We start from the raw sequence: 20,592 nt of genomic DNA, 5'->3' as shown, positions 1-20,592 counted from the left end.
CTGTGATGTATGTACTGAAGCTTCCCCGCCAGCGCCCCTGATGCTCTTGTCCTTGGTGCCTGCCTGGGGGCAGCTGAGAAGGGGCCTCGGTGAGGGCCGGGCTGAGCTCAGTGTCAGCCGGCCCAGGGCGCTCACTATAGGTCCTAGGCGGACAATGGCGGCTTCTGGCCCGGCACGCAAACGTTTCACGGGAGTCAAAGCTATAGGCCCAGTGGTCAGGGCGCTCACCTTACATGTGCTAGTTCCACACCCTGTCCCCATATGGTCCCCGAACTCCCTAGAAGTGATCCTGAGCACAGAGCCGGAGTGACCCTGAACACAGAGCCAGGAGTGACCCTGACCCCGCTGGGAGTGACCCGAGCACAGAGCCAGGAGTGATCCTGACCCCGCTGGGAGTGACCCCGAGCACAGAGCCAGGAGTGACCCTGACCCCGCTGGGAGTGACCCCGATCACAGAGCCAGGAGTGACCCCGAGCACAGAGCCAGGAGTGATCCTGAGCACAGAGCCAGGAGTAACCACGAGCACAGAGCCAGGAGTGACCCTGAGCACAGAGCCAGGAGTGATCCCGAGCACAGAGCCAGGAGTAACCCCGAGCACAGAGCCAGGAGTGACTCTGAGCATAGAGCCAGGAGTGACCCCGAGCTCCCCAGATGTGACCCTGAGCACAGAGCCAGGCGTGACTCTGACCCCGCCAGGAGTGGCCCCAAGCACAGAGCCGGGAGTGACCCCGACCTCGCCGGGTGTGGCCGAAAAACAGACAAACAGGAACTAAACGTTCCCGGACTCGGACCCGACACGACGCGCAGGCGTCACCTCCGCGGCGGCCCGTCTCCCACAGCGCGCGCCCGGTCGGGGTAACGTCACCGAGACGCCGCGTGACGTCATCTCCCGGCGCCGGAAGAGCGGCGCGGCGCACGTGGGCGGGGCGGCGAGCCATGGCGGGCTCGGCGGGGCTGGCGCTGTGCGGGCAGCAGCTGGTGGTGCACGGCGGGAGCCGCTTCCTGGCCACGTCCACTGCGAGCAGGTGAGGCGCTGCGTACCCGCACCCCGACCCCCCCGCGCCGTCGCCTGCCGCAGCTCGGACCAGGCGAGCCGGCCGTCCGGGTGCCGTGTCCGCGCCGGGCGGGCCGGTGCGTGGACAGCGCGCGGGCAGCGGCCACTGCTCCGTCTCGGGCGGTCAGGTCAGCTGATCCCGGCCGGAGACCCGGCGGTCTCGGGCGGGTTTCACGCCCGTCGTGATGCTTCCCTCCCAGTAGATGGGCTCTTGTCCCACCGCCTGTCCTGTCCGTTCGGGCCAGCGTTTGGCTGTAGTAATCCGCTCCCGGTTCTGCTGGGTTTCGCCGAAACCCTGCGGGTTCCGGCCCGTGCCTTGCTTGGCCCCTGTGGCTGCGCTGGAGAGAAGTTGTGTGCGATCCGCCTGCGGGAGCCTGGGGGTTCTAGGCCAGCTGCCGTCCAGTCTGCTGAAGCCCCGAGTCTGGACGTGGCATGGTGTGGAGACAGTGTTTGCTCTCCATTCGGAAGGTCCGTCTGGCCTGAAACACCGTCCCCTGCAGAATGTGGCCCAGGGATGGCCCGAGAGTTCAGGGGCTGCCAGGGGAGGGGAGAGGCCCCTTCCCAGGCCCCTACCTGCTCTCTCTCTCTTCAGGGACTGGTTTACAAAACGTAATGCTAGAGTTCCATGCATACCGGCCTCTAGCAGCACTCCATTCACCAGACTGTCCCAGAGTGTCCACTCCCCTCCACCACTGTCCAAGGTCCTTTGGGCATGCTTTTTTTTCTTTTTGGGTCACACCCAGCGATGCGCAGGGGTTGCTCCTGGCTCATGCACTCAGGAGTTACTCCTGGCGGTGCTCGGAGGACCAGATGGGATGCTGGGAATTGAACCCGGGTCAACCGCGTGCCAGGCAAATGCCCTACCTGCTGTGTTATCGCTCCAGCCCCTGTTTTGTTTCTTGAGCCTACAGTGCTCAGGGCTTACTCCTGCTCTGCACTCAGGAATCACAGTTGGCGGTGCTTGGGGAACCATGTGGGAGGGGGGCATCCAGGGTCGGACCTGAGTTGGCCGTGTGCAGGAGAAGAGGTCTCCCCTCTGCCCTCTCTGGCCATGTCTCCGGGCACTCTTCATTCCGCTACTGTCCGTATCCCACAGAGAGACTGTTGTCGGTCCCTCTGAGACCTCACGCAGCGCAAGACTCTCCAGTTCCATGCACGCCGCAGCAAATTACACGGTTCTATCTTTTCCTACGGCCAACGGGTGTTCGTTATGTGTATGGACCAGTTTTCCTTACCCACTGAGTTGTTCTCGGACACCCGGATCCTTTCCAGATTCTGACTGTTGTGAATGGTGCGGCCGTGAACATGGGTGTGCAGATACCATTTCTGAATCAGGTTTCTGGGCCCTAGTAGTAGACACTGAAAAGTGGAATTGCTGGGTGATATGGGAGCTTGGTTCTGAAATATTTGAGAAATTTCCATATTGTCTCTGAAGAGATTGGACCAAGCGACATCGCCACCAGTGGTGGCTGAGGGTCCCTTTCCCCCAGCTGTGGACCTAACCAGCTGGGGGAAAGGGAATTTCTAAGTGTGGGTGCCAAGACCCCACCAAAGAGGGCCTCAGGGCAGTTTCCTCTGTTCCCCTCGGGCCTATGCGTGTTCCTTCCTGTGGTGTTCTTGTCTTCATTGCTTGTGCGTACATGTGTGTATGTGTGTGCCCGCGTTTGTGCATGTATGTGTACGTGTGTGTATGCGCGCGTGTGTGTGGCACTGCAGCTGGGCACCATGAATCTCCCTGAAGCAAACCAAGCTCCTGAGCTGACCCCTGATGTGACGACCCCATGGCAGTTCCCTCTGCCAAGGGGTGGGTGAGACCCTCGGCCTCAGGCCTGTTGGTGGCAGTAGGGGAGCGGCCTCCTCCGTTCACACCCCCTCGTCTTTTTGCTTTGCAGTGTCAGTGACATCCCTTTCACGTACGACTGCAGGACCGCAGAGAAGCCCCGTGAGAGTCAGGGGTGAGTGTGGAGGGGCCCTGGGGGTCTGTGCCCTGGTGGGGACTGTGGCTGGAGGGCAGGGGGAATGCGGGTTTTTCAGAGCACTTGGTGCCCCTGCGCGGTGGCTGCCCCCGCTGTTGGAAGCAGTGCTGAATGGGTATGCGGGCCGGCTTCTGGATGAGCCCTTGCAGGCTGTCAGGCGGGTCCAGTGATGTGTTTTGGAAAAGGCGCGTGTCCAGGTATTGTGACTGGGGTCAGACCGAGGCTACACCCAGAGCACCTGTGCTGCGAGGCCGTGTCTGGCCACTTCTCTGTGTTGTTTCGTTTCTGAGCCATACCTCTCAGTGCTCAGGGCTTACTCCTGGCTCTGTGCTCGGGGATCGCTTCTGGCAGTGCTGGGGGACCCTCTGTGGTGCCGAGGTTGGAACCCAGGTGGGCTGCGCCTTCCCGCCAGAACTGTCCCTGCCGCCTGCAGCCTTCCTGCCGGCCTTGCCAGGTCCCGAGTGAGCTGGTCTCTGCCCGGGCAGGGCTGCAGCCCCGTCATCTTCCTCTCTGCCCAGGGAGGACAGCCAGCTCACGGACAGAGGGAGTGACACCATCCTGGCCTGCACCTTCTCCACGTCGGGCAACTACTTCGCCCTGACCGATGACAGTAAGCGCCTGGTTCTTTTCCGAACGAGACCGTGGCAGTGCCTGAGTGTGAGGTAGGGAATGTTGCTCGCGGTGGCCGTGGCCAAGGCAGGCTTCCGGTCAGCCCTCGTAATGGCCCCGGGGTGCAGCTTCGTCCCCGCACCACGGGTTCCCAAGACCGTTAGGCCACGTCTGTTCCTTTGGGGCTTTGGGGTGCTCTGTCGCTGGGGGAAGCCATGACCTCTCGTTTCTGGGGGCGCCTGGAGACTGTCCCCAGGGAAAGGAGACTTGTAGCCGGGCAGTGTGGGCAGTGGGGCGCCGGGTGATGGAGTGGACGGCTTCCGTGCTGGGCTTGTGCCTCTGTCCACGGCGGTCAGCCAGCGCCAGGAGCTCTGGTCCTCCTGGAGCCACCCTCTGCCTCCCGCAGGCTGGGCCATGAGCTGCCCAGGGGTGCCGGGCCCCTGCGTCCTGGCCCTGGGGGCTGGCGCACACCTGGCAGGTCAGGGGCCTATCGCAGCCCTGGTCCCGTGGCTGACGGCAGGTCCCCCCAGGAGCGTGGCGCGGCGCTGCACGGCCCTGAGCTTCACGGCGTCCGAGGAGAAGGTCCTGGTGGCCGACAAGTCAGGGGATGTGTACTCCTTCCCCATCGGGGAGCCGGGCGCCCCCGGCCGCCTGGAGCTTGGCCACCTGTCTATGCTGCTGGACGTGGTAGGTGGGGCACCTGGCTGGGGTCCAGGGGCTGAGAGAGGCCGAGGAGGGGTGACCTCGGTGTGGGCTGAGAAGGTGGGGACCGTCCATCTCTCCCACACAGGCCGTCAGTCCTGATGACCGCTACGTCCTCACGGCTGACCGGGATGAGAAGATCCGGGTCAGCTGGGCCAAGGCTCCACACAGCATTGAGGCCTTCTGCCTGGGGCACACTGAGTGAGTGGGTCGGGAGCCGGGGCCAGGGTCTGGGGGCTAGGTGGAGCTGGGTGTTGGCTGGAGCCCACAGAAGGGTGTTGCCCCCCCAGCACTGCCCCCCAGGTCATGGGAATGTGGGACCCGGCTGTGCTAGGGGGTTCCAGGAACACTCCTGCCCCCCCCCCCCCCCGCCGCAGAAGGTGCTGTGGGGTGGGGGTCTGCGCTTAGCCCCTCCCTGCAGCTCCCACAGCCCCCGCCCCCCCCAACAGGTTTGTAAGCCGCATCCTGGTTCCCCCCGACTGGCCTGAGCTGCTGCTGTCATCCTCTGGGGTACGTGGGCTCCGTGCCCAGTGCTCCTGGCCTTCCCCGGCGGGCACTGGCTGTGCTGTGACCCCCCCTTCTTGGCTCTGTAGAGGTCCAGGGGGGTCTGGGTGATGGGGGCCCACATGTGGGTGTCTGCTGCCCTGCATGCTCCTGAGTCTGGGACTCAGGCCCACCCAGGAAGGCGTGTGTGTGTGTATTCTGGGCCTGAGTATGCGTGTGCACATATGTCCTGCTCTGGGCCTGCACATGGTACTTTTGTCAGCCTTTGTGGAGCTGCCACTCTGCTCTCCTTTCTCTGGTACCCTGGAGCTGGGTGCTGACCCCTGCGTGCTGACACCCCCCACCCTCGTGCTGACCCCTGCGTGCTGTGTGTGTGCTGATCCCCATGCCGATGCCCACTGTAGGATGGCACCCTGAGGCTCTGGGAGTTCCAACGAGGCCGTGAACTGCACTGCTGCCCCCTGACTGGCCTGCAGGAGCCGGCCAAGCCTGCAGAGCCCCAGGTAGCTGCTGGACACCTCTCCGGGGCTCTGCTACTGGGCCCCCTGTCCTGCCCTACGGTGGGGAGGGGCATGGAGCCCGGGCCCCTGGGAGGAGGCCTCCCCATGTCCTTGCTTGTGGGCAGGGCCATCCTGAGGGGCAGTTTCCTGGGATGCGCCCTGGACATGGGCCTGGTCAGCTCACCTGGAGAGCCTGGGAGGGGCAATGCAGCGTGGGCGGCTCTGGCCGGGCTCCCTGCCCACGGTGTCCACTTTCCCCTTGCAGCGGGTGGCCGCCTCAAGGCTCGTGTACTGGCGCCAGGAAGCCTGCGTGGCGCTGCTGTGTGAGGGGTGAGTGCCACCTGCCCGCCCCAAGCCTTCCCACGACCCTGAGGCTGTGTTGGTTCCTATCCCCAGCCCCTGCCCCCAGCCCTGTCACCCCCCTCCTGGTGGCAGTTCTGTCCGCGCCCGCACCAGCCTCTCCTCTGTGCACAGCCTTCCTGCCGTGTCCATCTTCCGGCTAGATGGCGCGGGCCGGCGGCTGGCCTTCTGGCAGCAGCTCCCATTGCAGCACCGCGCGTGGGACCTGGGCCTGGAGGAGGGCCGGGGGCTGTGGGTGCTGCAGGACTCCGAGGATGCCCCCCTGCTGCTCTGCAGGCCAGTGGGCGGCCAGTGGCAGGTGAGGGGCGCTCCCAGGCCCAGCCTGTGTGGGTGGGCGTGGCCCGGAGGTGTGACCCGTGTGCTGTCCTTCACAGCTGGTCCCTGACGACGCTGTGCTGAGCCGGGTGTCCAGCCTCCTGCGCGCACACTGGGCCGAGCTGGGTGGTGAGTGGGGCGGGGTGGGGCAGGGCCGAGCTGGGCAGTGAGTGGGGTGGGGCCTAGCTGGGCGGTGGGTGGGGGTGGCCTGGCCTCTTCCCACAGCCCCGTGGTGACTGCTCCTTTCCCGCAGGCTCTGCTGGTGAGCGCCCTGGCCTCCAGGGCCTGTACAAGGCAGCGTGCGACAATGTGGCCGCGTACCTGCACAGGAAGCAGCAGCGGTTACTGCAGAGGAAGCGGCGGGCGGTGGACAGTGGGCCGGCCAAGCAACCACACGCTGGGGACACTGCCCTGGGCTGCTCCTAGGGACCCATGGATGCCTGGGGACCCGGAACGCCCCATGGCGGGGAGAGGTGCAGCGGCCAGAAAGGCAATCTCGGGCCCTGGCAGGACAAGTGGTCACAGGCTCTGGACGGAGGCATGGGGTGAGGACTCACCCGGGCTGGACACTGGCCCCCATGGGAAGTGAAGACATGACGGTCAAGGGCGGATGGGGGCCCCCAGGAGAGCCGCCAGCACCCAGGCGGCTTCCAGCTGAGCTGCCGGTGGGGCCGTGTGGCCACCAGGGAGCCGTTATGATGGTCTGGGACAGACTGGCCACTGCGTGTGGCCTGACCCGCTTCCGGAGGTGGCCGCGTGGGAGCATTGGCGGGTGTGTCTGAGCCAAGTGCCTGTGTGACTGTGAACACCCCCAGACTGTGAGTGTCATGAGCCCCGAGTGCTGGTCTGTGTGGGACCTTGGCGTGGCCGCCCGCTGCTTCTTGGAATAAAAACGCAGGTGTGAGAAGCACGACAACGCCAGTGCAGGCGCCCGGCAGCCTCTGCTGGCCCAGCTCACCCCCTCTGGCCCAGCGACAGGACAGGACACGCGTCGTGGGCCTCTGACCCTGTTGGGTCAGGTCCTTGCAGCCATGGCCTTAGAGGAGCTGCTGCGTGTCCCCCTTGGTCACTCTCTGGCCAGCTGCCTAGACCCGCACTCGCTGCTCTGTGGCCGAGGCCTCCCTGCTGGGTGGGAGCCCGTAGTACCTGATGACTGTCCGGGCTCAGGGAGGCCCTCGTGTGAGCCTGAGCCAGAGTGGCTCCCAGCCCCGTCCCAGCCAGGCCTGATGTGCACCCATGCAGCCCCCAGCCTCAGCCCTGCACTGATAGGGACAGCAGCTGGGGACTCGGCAGGGCCTGCGGGACTGGCTGCTCCCGTCACTGGTAAAGGCAGGCTGGGTTCTCTTGGTGCCTCACTTGTGCCCCATCTGACTTGGCCTCTGCTGGCCCATGTCCCTAGCTGCTGGTGGCTGTTACGATCCCCACAGAACTGGCCCACCCTGGTTCCCAGGCTAGCTGCAGCGCCCCTATTTGCTAGGCTAGGGGGCAGCGCTGACATTTGTGCGGATGCTCACCGGAGCACCAGCCCTGAGGCCAGCGGTGGGTGTCCCCAACTGCAGAAGCTCCCGTGTGGATGGGCACAGGGCTGCCCAGGCCCGGGGGACAGCCCGGCCAGTGGGCATGACGGGCCCCTGGCAGTCAGGACGGTTTTGGCTGAGCACGTGTCAGAAGGTCCAGCAGAGAGATAGGGACGTGAGTGTGTCCCCCAGCACCGGCCCTGTTGTCCATGGCCGCCGGCCTGGAGGGCAGCAGACCCCACACTTGTGCCTCCGAAGACCTGCCTGGCCCCCTCTATCCCATGGCGGGAAATAAGCGGAAGTGGGTGCCTTGGACAGGGACCAGGGGTAGCAAGGCCCAGGCACTTGCCTGCCCGTGGCTGACCTGGCTCAGTCCCTGGCATGGCCTAGGGGCTTCCGGCATCACCAGGAGCGACTCCTGAGCTCTGCGGCCATTCTGGGCCCCTGAGGGCCTCCTTAGTCCAGCTCTCGGAGGAGGGAGGAGGGAGGAGTGGGTACAGGCACCTGACATGGGCACCTCCAGTCTCAGGGCAGCTGGGGCAGCTTGGCTCAAGGTGTTTCTGCCCAGCCACATGCACTCCAGGGAAGATGACAGCGTGTCATCGCTGTTTGCTGCCTGTCCAGCGTGGGGGTGGGGAGGGAGTGAGTGGGTCCCTGGGGGAGCTGGGGACTGCCCAGCCTCTGCCCAGGGATCAGCCATGGGCATGGGGTCGGCAGGGGTGGCCTCTGTCACCCTCTCTAGGCTGCCCTGGCCTGGCCTCTCATGGTATGTAGCGATGTGGCACTGGCCTTGGGGTTAATGGCTCAGGGCTGCGTTGGAAAGGAGTAGCCAGCCATGGGCTCCCCGACCTCCCCCTTCGGGCAAGGGGCTGCTCTCCTCGGGGTCCCAAGTATCCCCAAAGGAGAATGGCAGACTGTCCTCTGAGGGGGCTTCAAATGTCCCTCCAGACCATCAGCCTCTGGGTCACTGGCCAGTCCCGGCTTCTCTGCAGGTGCCCCCATGACCCCGGGCCTCCTCTGTCCCCTCCCCTCCATAGACGCTGGCAGGCTCTAAGGTCCATCCGGGTGAGGGGCAGCATCCTTGTCCACACGGGGGCCCTCTAGCAAAGAAAACGGCCAGCACCCGTGTCTGTATAAGAATAGATGATTTAAGACTGTTTAAAAATAAAAATTCTGTGCAGATCGTGGAGCCTTTCTCGAGTTGGCCGAACGGGATGGGTCTCAGGAGGTGTGGTCCACAGCCAGTGTCCTTCCACCTGGGCATCCCGCATGGCCGCAGGTCGGAACAGGAGGCCCCTTGCTCGGGAAGGAGAGCTTGTGGGTATGCGGCCTGTGGAACTCTCCAGAACAGCACTGACTCACAGGCTGCGTGTGCTGTGCGTGCAGAGCTGCGGAGTGGCAAGGCCACAGGAGTGACACCCGTGGGGTTTGGGGGCGGCAGGGCTGGGAAGGTTTGCAGGTTCAGGAGGGAGCGTGAGGGCGGCAGGGCTGGGGCCCCTGGTCCTGATGGTGGCTGTGCTGGGTGGGACCCAGCACCCCCAAACACTCCATCCCCACCCACTGCAGCAGGCCGTGTGTGTCCTCGCTAAGGCATGGTGAGGCCAAGGGTGCTGTGGGAGGCCAGGGCAGGAGAGGAAGTCCAGCAAGGGGGAGGGAGAGCTGGGGGAGGGGAGAAAGGGAGAGGGAGAGAGCGTGCACTTGCATGAGCGTGAACAAGAAGCAGCCAGGCCCTGGCACGCCTCTGCCCTGTGCCCACCTGAGTGCTCTGTCCCGCCGTCCGGCTATACTTGGAGGGTCAGTTCGAGAGCGCGTCCTTTTCCTGGCTCTTCCCCTGGCCCTTCTCTCCAGATGGCTCAGTGCCCTCGGAAGCCAGGGACTTGGCCTTCTGAGGGGCAGAGGGTGGCCGAGTCAGACTGGGCTGAGTTGGGCATGAGCCTCGCCTCTGTGAGCCCGGGGAGGCCCCGCCACAGCCGCGGCCACCACTGGCACCCTCACTTTCTGCCCCACCCGTCAGGCTGCTGACACCAGAGCGGGAGGAGCCCCTGCCCAGCCTCCGCATGGGGGTCCGGCACACGGCATGAGTCTCCCAGAACAGCCGGCTTGGGGGCTGGGGGTCCCCTCTTGGGCTGGCTGCGTGCCCCTCCACTGCCGTGGCGAGCATGCCCGTCAGCCCCCTCATGGGCTCTGTCTGCCCCTCTGGGGCTGCCCCCCACAGCCCTCCAAGTGTGGGCCAGCCCCGCTCATCAGACCTTCGGCACCTGGACCCGGCAAGGGGACCCAGCTTGAGGTGGTTGTGCAGCACCCAGGGAAGGCTGGAGACCCGGAGAACAGGCCCGTCTGGGGGCAGTGAGACGTGGCCAGTGGTCAAGCGATGCCCCGGGGGCATCAGGTGGGGGCCCGAGGGGCTGTGGGGATGGGGGCACTGAAGCTGCGTGCCCAGTTGCCTGGGGCAGTGCCTGCTCTGGGGTCGGAGCCCGGCGCTGGGCAACTCACCTCCTGGGCCGCGTCGTCCATCTGCTTCAGCAGCTCGTACCGGCCCCGGGACTCCCACAGGGGCCGCAGCATGAGGTCCCCGACTGCGGGGAAGAGCTGGGGACCACGGTGGACAGAGGTGGGGGGCAGCCCCTCTGGGTCACCTGCCGGCCCCAGCATGCCGCCTCGCCCCCCATCAGCACCCTCAGCCCCAAGAGTCTCCGCTCTGCCCTCACTCCGCCCTGTCCCTCAGGCACTGGTCCCCCATGTCCACGCTGGGGAGGTGGGGCCGGGCAGCATCTCCTGCCTGGGAGGGGGGTGGGGATTCTGATGACAAAGGCGTCCTGGCTGGTGGCCCTGGTGGGGACGTGGCCCAGAGCGGGTGTTTGGGTGGCCACACTGAGGGGATGCAGAGGTCCAGGTCGAGCTGCCACGTCCCCGCAGGGACGTCCGGGAAGGCAGAGGCAGAGGGCTGTGAATGCTCAGTGTCAGGTACATGGATCCTCAGAGTGTGGACACACGTGTGCATGTGGTGGGGGTGAGCGTGCACACGCATGCAGGCATGTGAGCATGTGAGTGTGCGTACGTGTGGCTGAATGGACCTCCTCCTGCACAGCGTGTGTGCGTGCACATGGCCAGATGTGTGCACCTGTGTGGTACGTGTGTCTGAGTACCTGCACAGGACAGGCGTGTAAAAGCAAGTGTGCATGAATGGGAGTATGCATGTATGAGCAAGTGTGCACAATGGCCGGTGCATGCGTATGGGGTCTGGGTGCCCCGCGCTGTCCCCTCGTCCCTGAGGCTCAGTCCCGGGCTGTCCATGCTGCCCGCTCACCTTGGTCACAGTCTCGAACATGGGGATCAGGACGAACTCGAGGAAGCCAATCTGGGCTGTGGCTTTGGTCACTTTGTCTCGGTCCATGAAAGGGGCCACAGGAAGCCCCTCCGACTTCTCCCGGTCACTCTGTGTGCCAATGCAGGGTCAGCGTCAGAGTGAGCTGGGGAGGGCTGAGGCCCCCATCGCCGAGACGGAGCGTGTGTGGCTGGGGGCAGGGCGGGAGCCAGGGCTGACTGATCTCCTTGGGCAGTGCAGCTGCTGCGGCCCATCCACCCCTGCTCACCCCTGCGGTCCAGGCATCCCTCTCCACTATTTCTGCCTCTCCTCTCTTCCCATTTTGGGGCCCCAGCCCTGGACCTCGGCCTGTGAGACCCACACTCGCCTGCCCCACCCCTGAGGTATTCAGCTTTGGGGCCTGTGAAAGTCCTTCCTGGGGTGGGTGCCAACCCCACCCTGCCCCGTATGCCAGCTGGGCCACCGCACTACCCACGGGGGCTCAGGTTTGCAGGTTCACGAGCCTGAGGCACATCTGCCCGGTGGCACCTGCCCAGCCAGGAGCTGAGGTCGTGCCCATTCGCAGTAGCGGGAGGACGTCTGTCAGTGTGGGGGCTACAGGCGGCGGGGGCCCATACATGCACATGGGGAGGGGCGTTCATACGTGCATGCGGCCATGAACGGGATCCGGGGAGCCACAGCCACACGGGCAGGTGGGGCAGGGCAGGAGCTTTGCCCCGAGAGGAATGAACCAAATGCCACACAAGCTCTGTCCTTTGTGGCCGGGCCAATGTGGTGGGGGGCTGTTTGACGGGCGCGGGGCCTGGGGCTTGTGGCGGGCGCAGGGCTGGGGCTGCGTGGTGGGCACATGGCTGGGGGCTCGGGGCCGTGTGGCCAGGGCTGTGTGGTGGGTGTGGGGCTGGGGGCTGCGTGGTAGGGGGCTGTGTGGCGGGCATGGCTGGGGGTTTGTAGTTGGCACGTGGCTGGGGTGCTGTGTCAGGCATGTGGTCAGGGGCTTGTGGGGGGGCACGGTCACCTGCATGAAGTACTCCTCCAGCAGGCAGTCCACCCAGGGCTCAGCCACCTCCATGGGCCGCACCTCGTTGGAAATGTCACAGCATTTGATCAAAATCATCTTGAGCTGCAAGGGCATGTGTGGGGTCAGAGGTCAGCCTCGGGAAGCTGGGGGGGGCCACAGGGGTTGGGGCTGATCCACCCACCCCCATCACAGCCCCGTAGGCCTCAGGGTCTGGCGCCAATGCTGTCTCGGCTGTCTGAACAAGAGACAGGGCCAGGGCGCAGGGGATCCTCCGTGACCCCAAATCAGGGTTCAGGACCCACAAAAGGTCCCGTGGGGTGGACAGTGTCCCTGCCCCTGCCTGTCCCCGTGGGAACCTCCTGGGGGGTACATGGCTCCCGGTTCGATCCCATCCACCCCCAGCAGCAAGGAGGGCGGCCATGCCCTCCACGCTGTCTCTCCCAGCCCTCCCTGGCCCCTCTCGCCACCCCTCTGTCCGTTCCCACACACTGTCCCTCTTATCCTCTTGGAGGGGCTCCAGGGCTGACCGGAGCTCAGGCCCCTCCTGCTCTGGGTCAGGTGGTCCTGGGGGTGGGGGCCGGGACCTACAGCACCTTCTCTCTGGAGTCAGGGTCCCGTGCCAGGCGGGCCGGGGTGCTGTGGCCCTGCCCGGGGGCCTCCCTGGCACCCCGCAGCCCATCCCCTGAGACGCATCTCACCAGCGTCCTGTGCTCCTCGTTGCTGAAGTCGAAATTGTCCAGCTTCTCCTTGAACGCGTCCATGATCTCCGCATGCCGCGCCATGTCCGTGGCCAGAATAAGCGTGATCATGCCCTGGGGACAGCCCGCGTCCACACGCGTTCACATAGGGAATCTACCCGCACCCCCACTCTCCACACGGGGACCCCACCCACAGCCTACTCTGCGTGTTGCAGGCCATCCTGTGCCCTGCCTGCTCCATCCCTGGAAAACATGTCCTGCCTGGGGACAACAGGGGCGAGGGTAAAGTGAAGAGGGATTTGGCCCCAGGGCTGCCTGTGGACCTGGGACCCAGGGAAGAGGGGACAGACCATGGGGTTTCGCCATGTCCGTGCCCTTCACCCATCCTGGGGTGGTGTCCGCCTCACCCATCTGAGCTTCCCAGGGCCGTGCCCGCCCACCCGTCTGAGCTGCCCAGGGCGGTGCCTGCCTCACCCATCTGAACTGCCCAGGGCCGTGCCTGCCCACCAGTCTGAGCTGCCCAGAGTGGAACCTGCGCACCCATTTGAGCTGCCTGGGGCAGTGCCTTCCTCACCCATCAGAACTGCCTGGGGCCGTGCCCGCCCACCAGTCTGAGTTTGAGCTGCCTGGGGCTGTGCCCGCCCACCCATCTGAGCTGCTCGGGGCGGTGTCTGTCACCCGCCCGCACCTGTCTGAGTTGCCGGAAGCGGTCAGGTGGCAGGCTGCAGAAGATGTCGCAGTGCGGCTGGGCCAGGATGCGGAAGGCCACGGCACAGTGGTGGTTCTCCAGGGGCGACGTGTCGTTGTAGCGCAAGGCCAGCTCTGTGCGGGCGTTGATCTGGTACCTGGGTGGGGAACGCAGGGGCTCAGCCTTGCCTAGAGCGGGGCGGGGGTGCAGGGACACGTGGGCACACCCTGGGTCCAGGGCCCTGCGTCCCACCGGGAAGACACGAGCCATGCTTGGAGTTGGGAGACGGGAGAGCCCAGCCTCACTCTGTCACAGGCTGGGGAGGCTGCTGGGAAGCCCAGGGGCAGGGTCCTGACAGTGGCCTCGCGGCCGGGCCTGTCCTGCAGGGGCTGCAGAGGGGCCTGCATACGTGTTGTTGAATCCAGGGTGGTCCAGGTCGTGACACACGGCGGCCGTCATGAGCACCAGGATGTCCATCTGCGACAGCTTCTCCTGGTGGGGACGGGGCAGGATTCAGAGCGTGTCCTGGGGGGCAGGCGGGTCCAGAGCCCTAGAGGGGAAGGGCTGTGGGGAGGGGCCATGGGGAGGCCCCCAGTGGCCTATGGAGTCAGGTGCTGTTCTGGGGGAGGCTGGCGGGGAGGGGCAGGGAGGTCCTCACTGGGCGGGGGGCGGTGTCCCTAGGAGGCTGTCCCCAGGTTGGCGTAACCCTTCCTCCCCGCAGGGGCGCCCACCTGCAGCCCACAGAGCCAGACCATGCTGTACATCATCTGGGTGACGCAGAAGCAGTGCCGGAAGTTGTGGAAAGGGTTGTTCCTGTAGTTGTGCTGTACACAGGCCTACAGGAAGGGGCGCAGCTGCAGCCTCTGCCTGGGTCAGCAGGGCCACCAACTCTCCACCGGCCCCGCCCTTCCACTCCTGGCCCCGCCCACCCATGCTCAGCTCTGCTCTCATCACGGACCGCCCATCCATGCTCAGCCCTGCCTCTAAGCCCCGCTCAGCCCCGCCCACACGCCCAGCCCACTCCTCTCTGCCCGCCCCTCCAGACCGGGCCCACACTCGGCCTCACCCCTGCCTCTCCACAGGGGCCCCTCCTGGCTCCCAGAACCCCTTTATGTCAGCATGGCCCTGTTGGAAGCAGAGGCTCACGGGAGGCCTGAGTGTCGGGAGGAGGTCCCCAGGGGCAAAGCAGGCCCTGGGTGTGGTGGGGCTGGCCCCCCTAGGGGCCCCCAGCCAGAGTCTGGATGGCAGGGCCCTGCGGGGCTCTGGGTCCTGGTGCCAGCAAGGCCACCACAGGCTTCTCCAACTTGGTTCTGAGCAACACCAGGCTGGGGGATCTGCCACACACATGCACACATGCATACACACAAGAGATCTGCCACACGCATGCACACATGAGTATCTGCCACATGGACACACACATGCGCACACACAAGGGTTCTGCCACACACACACACACACACACACGAGGGATCTGCCACACGCACACATACACACAAGGGATCTGCCACATGCACACACACATGCAGACACACACAAGGGATCTGACATACACATATAAGCACACAGACACACACACACGGTGAACTGTCCCATCCTGTCCCACTCACACCTGGCTGCACATGCACCCACATGCATATAAGCTCACTCCTCTGCACACATACACGGTGCACCCACATGTGCACACATGTACAGCAGGTGTACCCATGCCCTCACACTCATGGACACACACCTGCACACAGCTCACATGAGCACATAATCACATCCTGAGAGCCCACATATATGCACGCATACAGCTACACACAGATGCTGCGTTCATACACTTGCACACCTTTACACAAGCATGCATCCACGTGCACACACACTATTCACACACGTGCACACACACTGTTCTACAGCGACAGGGCCTGTGGCAGACCCGGGCGCAGTGAGGCTCGGGAGGGGAGGCAGGGAGGGGCCCCGGTGCGCGCCTGCACCCTCCCCTACTCACCAGCCACCTCTTGAGCGTGATGGGGTTGATGTCGAAGTCCCTGACCAGGCCCAGGTCGTGGTACATGTGCTCCAGGCAGCTCAGCATCTGGGGAAGGGCCGCTCTCGTGGACAGCGTCCCGGCCACCCTGTCCACCCCACTCCGCTGGGCCCTCCCCTTCCGTGCCCTGGCTGCAGCTGCCGGCTGGGGGGTCGGTGTCCCCCAGAGAAGAGCCCACAGGGTGCGGCGTGGGGGCTCTGCTTCCTTCCCGGCAGCGTCCATGCCGCCTGGCCTCGGGGGTCTGGACTCTGGGAACCCTTCCTGCTGCCGGGACAGGCCAGGGTGTGAGCAGTCGCCCCCGAGCAGCGGGGAATGCATGAGCGGGAAGGCTTCCAAGAGGGTGGTCCCGGCCCCCGGACCCCTGCAGGGCTGGAGCCAGGTTGGGGGCTCACCTCGTTGGGGTCCCAGAGCCACACGTCGAAGGTGGGCTTGCGGAGGGCCTCGATGGTCTCCGGGGACAGCAGGTACTGGGAGCAGAGGAGCGGGGGAGGGGGGTCACCGCGGGCCCTCGGGGGCCGGGTGTCCTTCCCACCCCTCCTCCTCACCACACACAGGTGTCGGGGCACAGGAACTGCAAGCCCCGGGGGGCCCAGAAGGTTCTGGGGGAGGAGTGGGGGTGCAGGGCAAGGTTCTGGGGTTTCATTTGTTTTTGATTTTTGTGTGTGCTCAGGGCTGACTCTGGGCTCCGCACTCAGGGGTCAGTCCTAGCGGGGAGGGGTGTTCATGGGGGTACCGGGGACTGAAGCTCGCCGGGCGTGTCCCTCATACCCCTGGCACCCAGGAGACCCCATACTCAGTCCTCACAGTTAGCTGCTGGACCTGGTCAGCCTGGGGCAGCCTAAGGAAGAACCCCCGGGACCGGAAGGGCAGCTGGTCAGAGCAGCCACCTCGGTCGGTGGGTCAGTGGGAGAGCAGACGGGGCCCCACCTGTGGCCGGGCCTAGCTGCGCCCTGAGCTTACCTTGGGGTAGGTGAGGACATCGCGGCACGGGGCCAGCCTCTTAGTGTCATCCAGGAAGCTGTACTTGCAGGGGCAGCTGGTCCTGGGGACACGGGGACAGGGCCTTCTCGTGGGGCTCCACGGGGGCCAGTGTGGGGCCAGACCAACACCCGGGGCCAGCATTCTCCCATGCGCCCCCCATAGACAGACAGACAGACACAGACACACACATACACACACACGTGCACACACGGAGCAGCACAGGGCGTGGCGGCCATTCGGCACAGAACCACAGGACCCAACCCAACGGGTCTGTGTGTTGCCCTCTCTACCCAGATGGGTTTCTGATGTGTCCCTGCATGTCCTGTGGTCCCCCCCCCGCCCCCGAGAGATCTGGGGAACTGCCGCCCCCAAGGGGAAGCGTTCCTTTCTGGGAGCCCCTGGCACGGGCTGGGCATGGGTGAGGCCTTGGGTTCCATCCCTGACCCAGGTGCCCGAGCACTGAGCCGGGAGCAGCCCTGAGGAGTAGGACTGGCCCCACTCCCCGAGAAAGGGTGACAGGGGGCGTCAGAGCACATGGACAGAGGGGCCTAGGACAGAGGGGGGAGGCATGGGGGCGGCATGGAGGGGGAGGGCCGGGCTGGGATGGAGGGTCTTGGGCCCCCGCAGCCCAACCTATGGGCTGACCCAGCAGCCTTGGCGTGCTGCAGACCACTGTGCTCCTTCCTGTTCTGTGGAGTTTCCACTGTTCTTGTTGCCCATTGAGGTGTGTGTATGGGGGGAGGGTGCATCATCCAGGCCCTGGGCACCGCTTGCCTCAGGCTGGAGACTGGACACTGGGTTCAGCCTCCCCGAGTGGTTGAGGGGCTGAGGGCCCGGCTGGGCAGATGGCACTTGGTGTGAGGCCACCTGAGCCAAGTGAGTCGGGGCCAGGGACACTGCACTGTAGCTGCCTCTGCCCAGGCATCAAGGGCAGCTCCCGTCCTGGCTTGAGGGGCAACCCACACCGCCAAATGAGGCGCAGTCACTGCTGTTCACTCAGCACTCAGCACTTGCTCGGCACTCAGCATCACTCCCTCAGCACTCCCCCGTCTTCTCTCTTTCCCCCCCCCCCACCTTCCCCGCAGTCACCGCTCACTCCTTTCTCCCTGTGTCATGGCGCCTCTGCTTGCTAAGCCCCGACTAACCGTCACCTGTGAGGGCTGTGGCCCCTGCAGTCAGGCCCGGGGCTCTGTGCCCAGTGGCTTCTCCCGTGCCCAGGGTCCAGGCCGTGTCCTGGCTCCCCTTCCCTTCCAGACCCAGCCCACCACGAGCCTCAGCATCACCCCGGCAGCAGTCACCACTGCTCCACCCCAGCTCTGTCACCGTGCTGGCCACCTCCAGCCTCTGTCACCATCAGTGTCCCCATCACATCTGCCCCGATCCCCATGCCTACAGTGTCCCCGCATCTCTCTCTCTGCTGTTTCCATCGGAACACGGTTCTGCCCCTGCTGCGGCCGGTCCCCGTGGCTGCCATACAGAACCTCCTCTCGTGGGGCTGGTTCTGTCTGCAGCCGGGTGGCCCCAGCTGGCCCGGCCTCCCTCTGCGGGGTGAGGCCAGGCACTCGCAGGCCGGGACACAGCACTGAAGCCGTGTGCTGGGGCTAACCTGCAGGGAGCACAGTGCCGCGGACCTGCCTGGCTGGGGGAACGGGGGCCAGCACGCCCAGCTGTGCCCAAGTGGCCCCCCAGCACAGACCCACCTGCTGCTCCGGGCCGCCAGCTCCTCCCTCATCTTCCTGATGTCGCTCTTGCATTTCTCAATCTCCACGGCTTTCAGGGCCTCCACTGGCAGGGCAGAGACGGATGGGGTCACCGGGAGGCACGCGAGGAGCCCGGGCAGGGGGGTCCTGCTTCCCGCCCCCGCCAGTGGCCAGGCAAGAGCGGGCCCTGCCTGGATGGTCTGTGGGTCAGTACCCGCCCCCTCCCTTCTGCACCCACTTCTTCCCGCCCCTATCCCACCCCCAGAAAATACAGGACAAAGGAGTCTTCACTCCCGAAGAAAAGCTAAATGGGATCAGGTCAGGGGCCGCAGGCACTGAGATGCTGGTGGGTCTTGGGGGGCTGCAGGTGCCGAGGGCGGGTTTTGGGGTCCACTGGCAGCCCAGGGCACGCTGGGAAGAACCCACTTATCCCTGAGTCCACCTGCTACCCTCCTGCTGGGTCCCCAGTGTGGGACCTTCCTCACTCACAAATGACCTGGAGTTTCCCCCACTTCTTTGGGTCACACCCAACAACCATGCTCAGCACTGACTCCTGGCCCTACCCTCGGGGGTCACCCCTGGGGGTGCCAGGGATCGAACCGGGTCAGCTGTGTGAAGGCCAGCACCCTCCCCGCTGTCCCGGGGTCAGACTCGCCATGTGGGACGGCTCACTGGGATGAAGCACTGTGTTTGTTCCCGTGTTTTGGCCCCTCAGTTTCACACACAGAGACATGCCCAGTTAGGGCTGAAGGTCCCCAAGCCTCAGCACACTCATGAGGGCCAACATGGGCCGGGGTCAGCCTCCTGGGATAATTGACCATGTCCGCGTCAGCTGACCACTTCCAGGTCAGGGCCAGCTGGGCCCAGCGGCTCGGGGCTCGAGGATGCGGGTCTGGTCCTGGGACCTGCTTGGTGCTGAGTGCTGGGCAGATGCGGGGCCGGGAGTCGGGGGGCTGCAGCGGGTGGAAGTGGCCCTCTCCAGCCTGGCTTGCTGAGTGGCCGGGAGGTTGCGGTGGCCCCGGTGCCACGGGAGGAGGTCCAGCTGCTGATGCACCTCACCTGCCCGCCGCCCTGCCCAGGCCTCCCAGCGGGGTGCCTGCCCCCTACTGCTCCCTGCATCCACTCTTGCCTCAGAGGTCCCTGCTGGACCAACCCATTTCCCAAGGGGAAGGTGGCCCCCCGCCCGCACTCACGCTGCACGCGCCTCTCCAGCCCGGCCAGGTGGTCGGCCACTTCCGCTTTCAGCTCGTTGATCTTGAAGGCCCTGCGAGGGGTGGGGGAAGACGAGGGCTAAGGGGGCCCCAGAATCTGGAGCGTGAGGGTGCTTGGATGCCCCCTCCAGTGCGCCCCTGGGGACGGAACTGTGGGACTGAGATCTGGGGTCTGTCCAGGGGCACTGCCCAGCCCCCTCCTGGGACCCTCCGGGTTGAACACTGAAGTCCCAGCACACTGCCCTCACCACCCCTAACTGAGTTCTGTGTTGATCTGGGCCACACCAGGCTGTGCTCAGGGTCACTCCTGGCTATGCTCAGGGCTGACTCCTGGCTCTGTGCTCTGGGCTGACTCCTGGCTGTGCTCAGGGCTGACTCCTGGCTCTGTGCTCTGGGCTGACTCCTGGCTCTATGCTCAGGGCTGACTCCTGGCTCTGTGCTCTGGTTCACTCCTGGCCCTGTGCTCTGGGCTCACTCCTGACTGTGCTCAGGGCTCACGCCTGGTGTGCTCAGGGCTCACTCCTGGCTCTGCGCTCGGGGGTCACTCCTGGCTGTGCTTAAGGCTGACTCCTGGCTCTGTGCTCAGGGCTGACTCCTGGCTCTGGGCTGACTCCTGGCTCTGTGCTCTGGGCTGACTCCTGGCTGTGCTCAGGGCTCACGCCTGGCTGTGCTCAGGGCTGACTCCTGGCTCTGCACTCAGGGGTCACTCCTGGCGGTGCTCAGGGAACCATATGGGGTGCTGGGCACTGATCCCGGGTCAGTTGCACGCAAGGCCGGGCCCTCCCTGCTGTGCTCTCTCTGGCTCCCGTTTAGTTTACTGGGGGGCCAAACCCAGGGATTCTCGGGTTTGCTCCTGGCTCTGCACCCCCATTTCCCTGGCCTGAGGGGGGCATTTGGGCAGTTGCCAGGTGGGGCCATGAGTGCCAGCCCGCCCCCCACCTCCATGGTACCTGGACAGCTGCTCGGCCACCTGGCTCAGCGCGCTCTGCAGCAGCTCCTCCTTCTCTGTGGACAAGAGGGAGGCGCGTGGGGCCCTGAGGCTTGACCCGCTGGTCCCCAACCCCCCCAGCCCTAGGCCCTTGGGGAAGCGGCACGCTTGGGTGCAAACACGGGGCCTGGGGCCTGGTGTTGGTGGACGGGCAGACGGATGGACAGCGGCAGGCAGGTCACAGCCAGGCACGCCGGGCTTCCTGAGTCTGCACAGCCCAGGGTTGGGACCACGCGACCCCTCCCTGACCTCCGCCCTGCCCACCCCCACTCTGAAACCCAACAAAACTAGACCGGACCAGGGACCAAAGACAGCAGCAGGGGGCCGAGGTAGCCATGCGTGGGGCTTTCCCCCAGACTGCAGGGTGCCCTGAGCACTGAGCTGGGAGCAGCCCCGAGCACTGAGCTGGGAGCAGCCCTG

The 20,592-nt window shown here is 65.4% G+C and overlaps 2 protein-coding genes across 2 annotated transcripts in view; one reads left to right on the top strand and one right to left on the bottom strand.

Moving 5' to 3' along the window:
* Positions 1-912: 912 nt before the first annotated feature.
* On the top strand, positions 913-7,030 carry WDR4 (WD repeat domain 4). The gene is made up of 11 exons (XM_056119384.1): positions 913-1,025; positions 2,947-3,009; positions 3,549-3,692; positions 4,170-4,326; positions 4,430-4,542; positions 4,791-4,851; positions 5,250-5,348; positions 5,611-5,675; positions 5,820-6,003; positions 6,080-6,149; positions 6,274-7,030. Exons 1-11 carry the CDS (start codon positions 937-939, stop codon positions 6,444-6,446), a joined length of 1,218 nt encoding a protein of 405 aa, XP_055975359.1. The 5' UTR covers positions 913-936; the 3' UTR covers positions 6,447-7,030.
* A 1,670-nt stretch (positions 7,031-8,700) lies between these two features.
* The window catches only part of PDE9A (phosphodiesterase 9A), a 35,288-nt gene continuing 23,396 nt past the window's right edge, over positions 8,701-20,592 (bottom strand). Inside the window, exons 5-19 of the mRNA XM_056119382.1 lie at positions 20,135-20,189; positions 19,167-19,237; positions 17,974-18,058; positions 16,253-16,334; positions 15,685-15,759; positions 15,254-15,340; positions 13,998-14,102; positions 13,676-13,758; positions 13,267-13,423; positions 12,579-12,692; positions 11,878-11,982; positions 10,845-10,973; positions 10,031-10,126; positions 9,294-9,422; positions 8,701-8,833 (exon numbers count right to left, since the gene is read on the bottom strand). Coding sequence (XP_055975357.1) covers positions 9,333-9,422; positions 10,031-10,126; positions 10,845-10,973; positions 11,878-11,982; positions 12,579-12,692; positions 13,267-13,423; positions 13,676-13,758; positions 13,998-14,102; positions 15,254-15,340; positions 15,685-15,759; positions 16,253-16,334; positions 17,974-18,058; positions 19,167-19,237; positions 20,135-20,189 — 1,334 coding nt within the window. The 3' untranslated portion in view covers positions 8,701-8,833; positions 9,294-9,332. The remainder of the gene's footprint in view (positions 8,834-9,293; positions 9,423-10,030; positions 10,127-10,844; positions 10,974-11,877; positions 11,983-12,578; positions 12,693-13,266; positions 13,424-13,675; positions 13,759-13,997; positions 14,103-15,253; positions 15,341-15,684; positions 15,760-16,252; positions 16,335-17,973; positions 18,059-19,166; positions 19,238-20,134; positions 20,190-20,592) is intronic.

This window comes from Sorex fumeus, unplaced genomic scaffold, assembly GCF_029834395.1.
Source record: "Sorex fumeus unplaced genomic scaffold, SorFum_2.1 ptg000041l, whole genome shotgun sequence".
Lineage (NCBI taxonomy): Eukaryota > Metazoa > Chordata > Mammalia > Eulipotyphla > Soricidae > Sorex > Sorex fumeus.
Note: the sequence above shows the minus strand (reverse complement) of the source record. Positions and strands in the feature narration are given on the sequence as shown.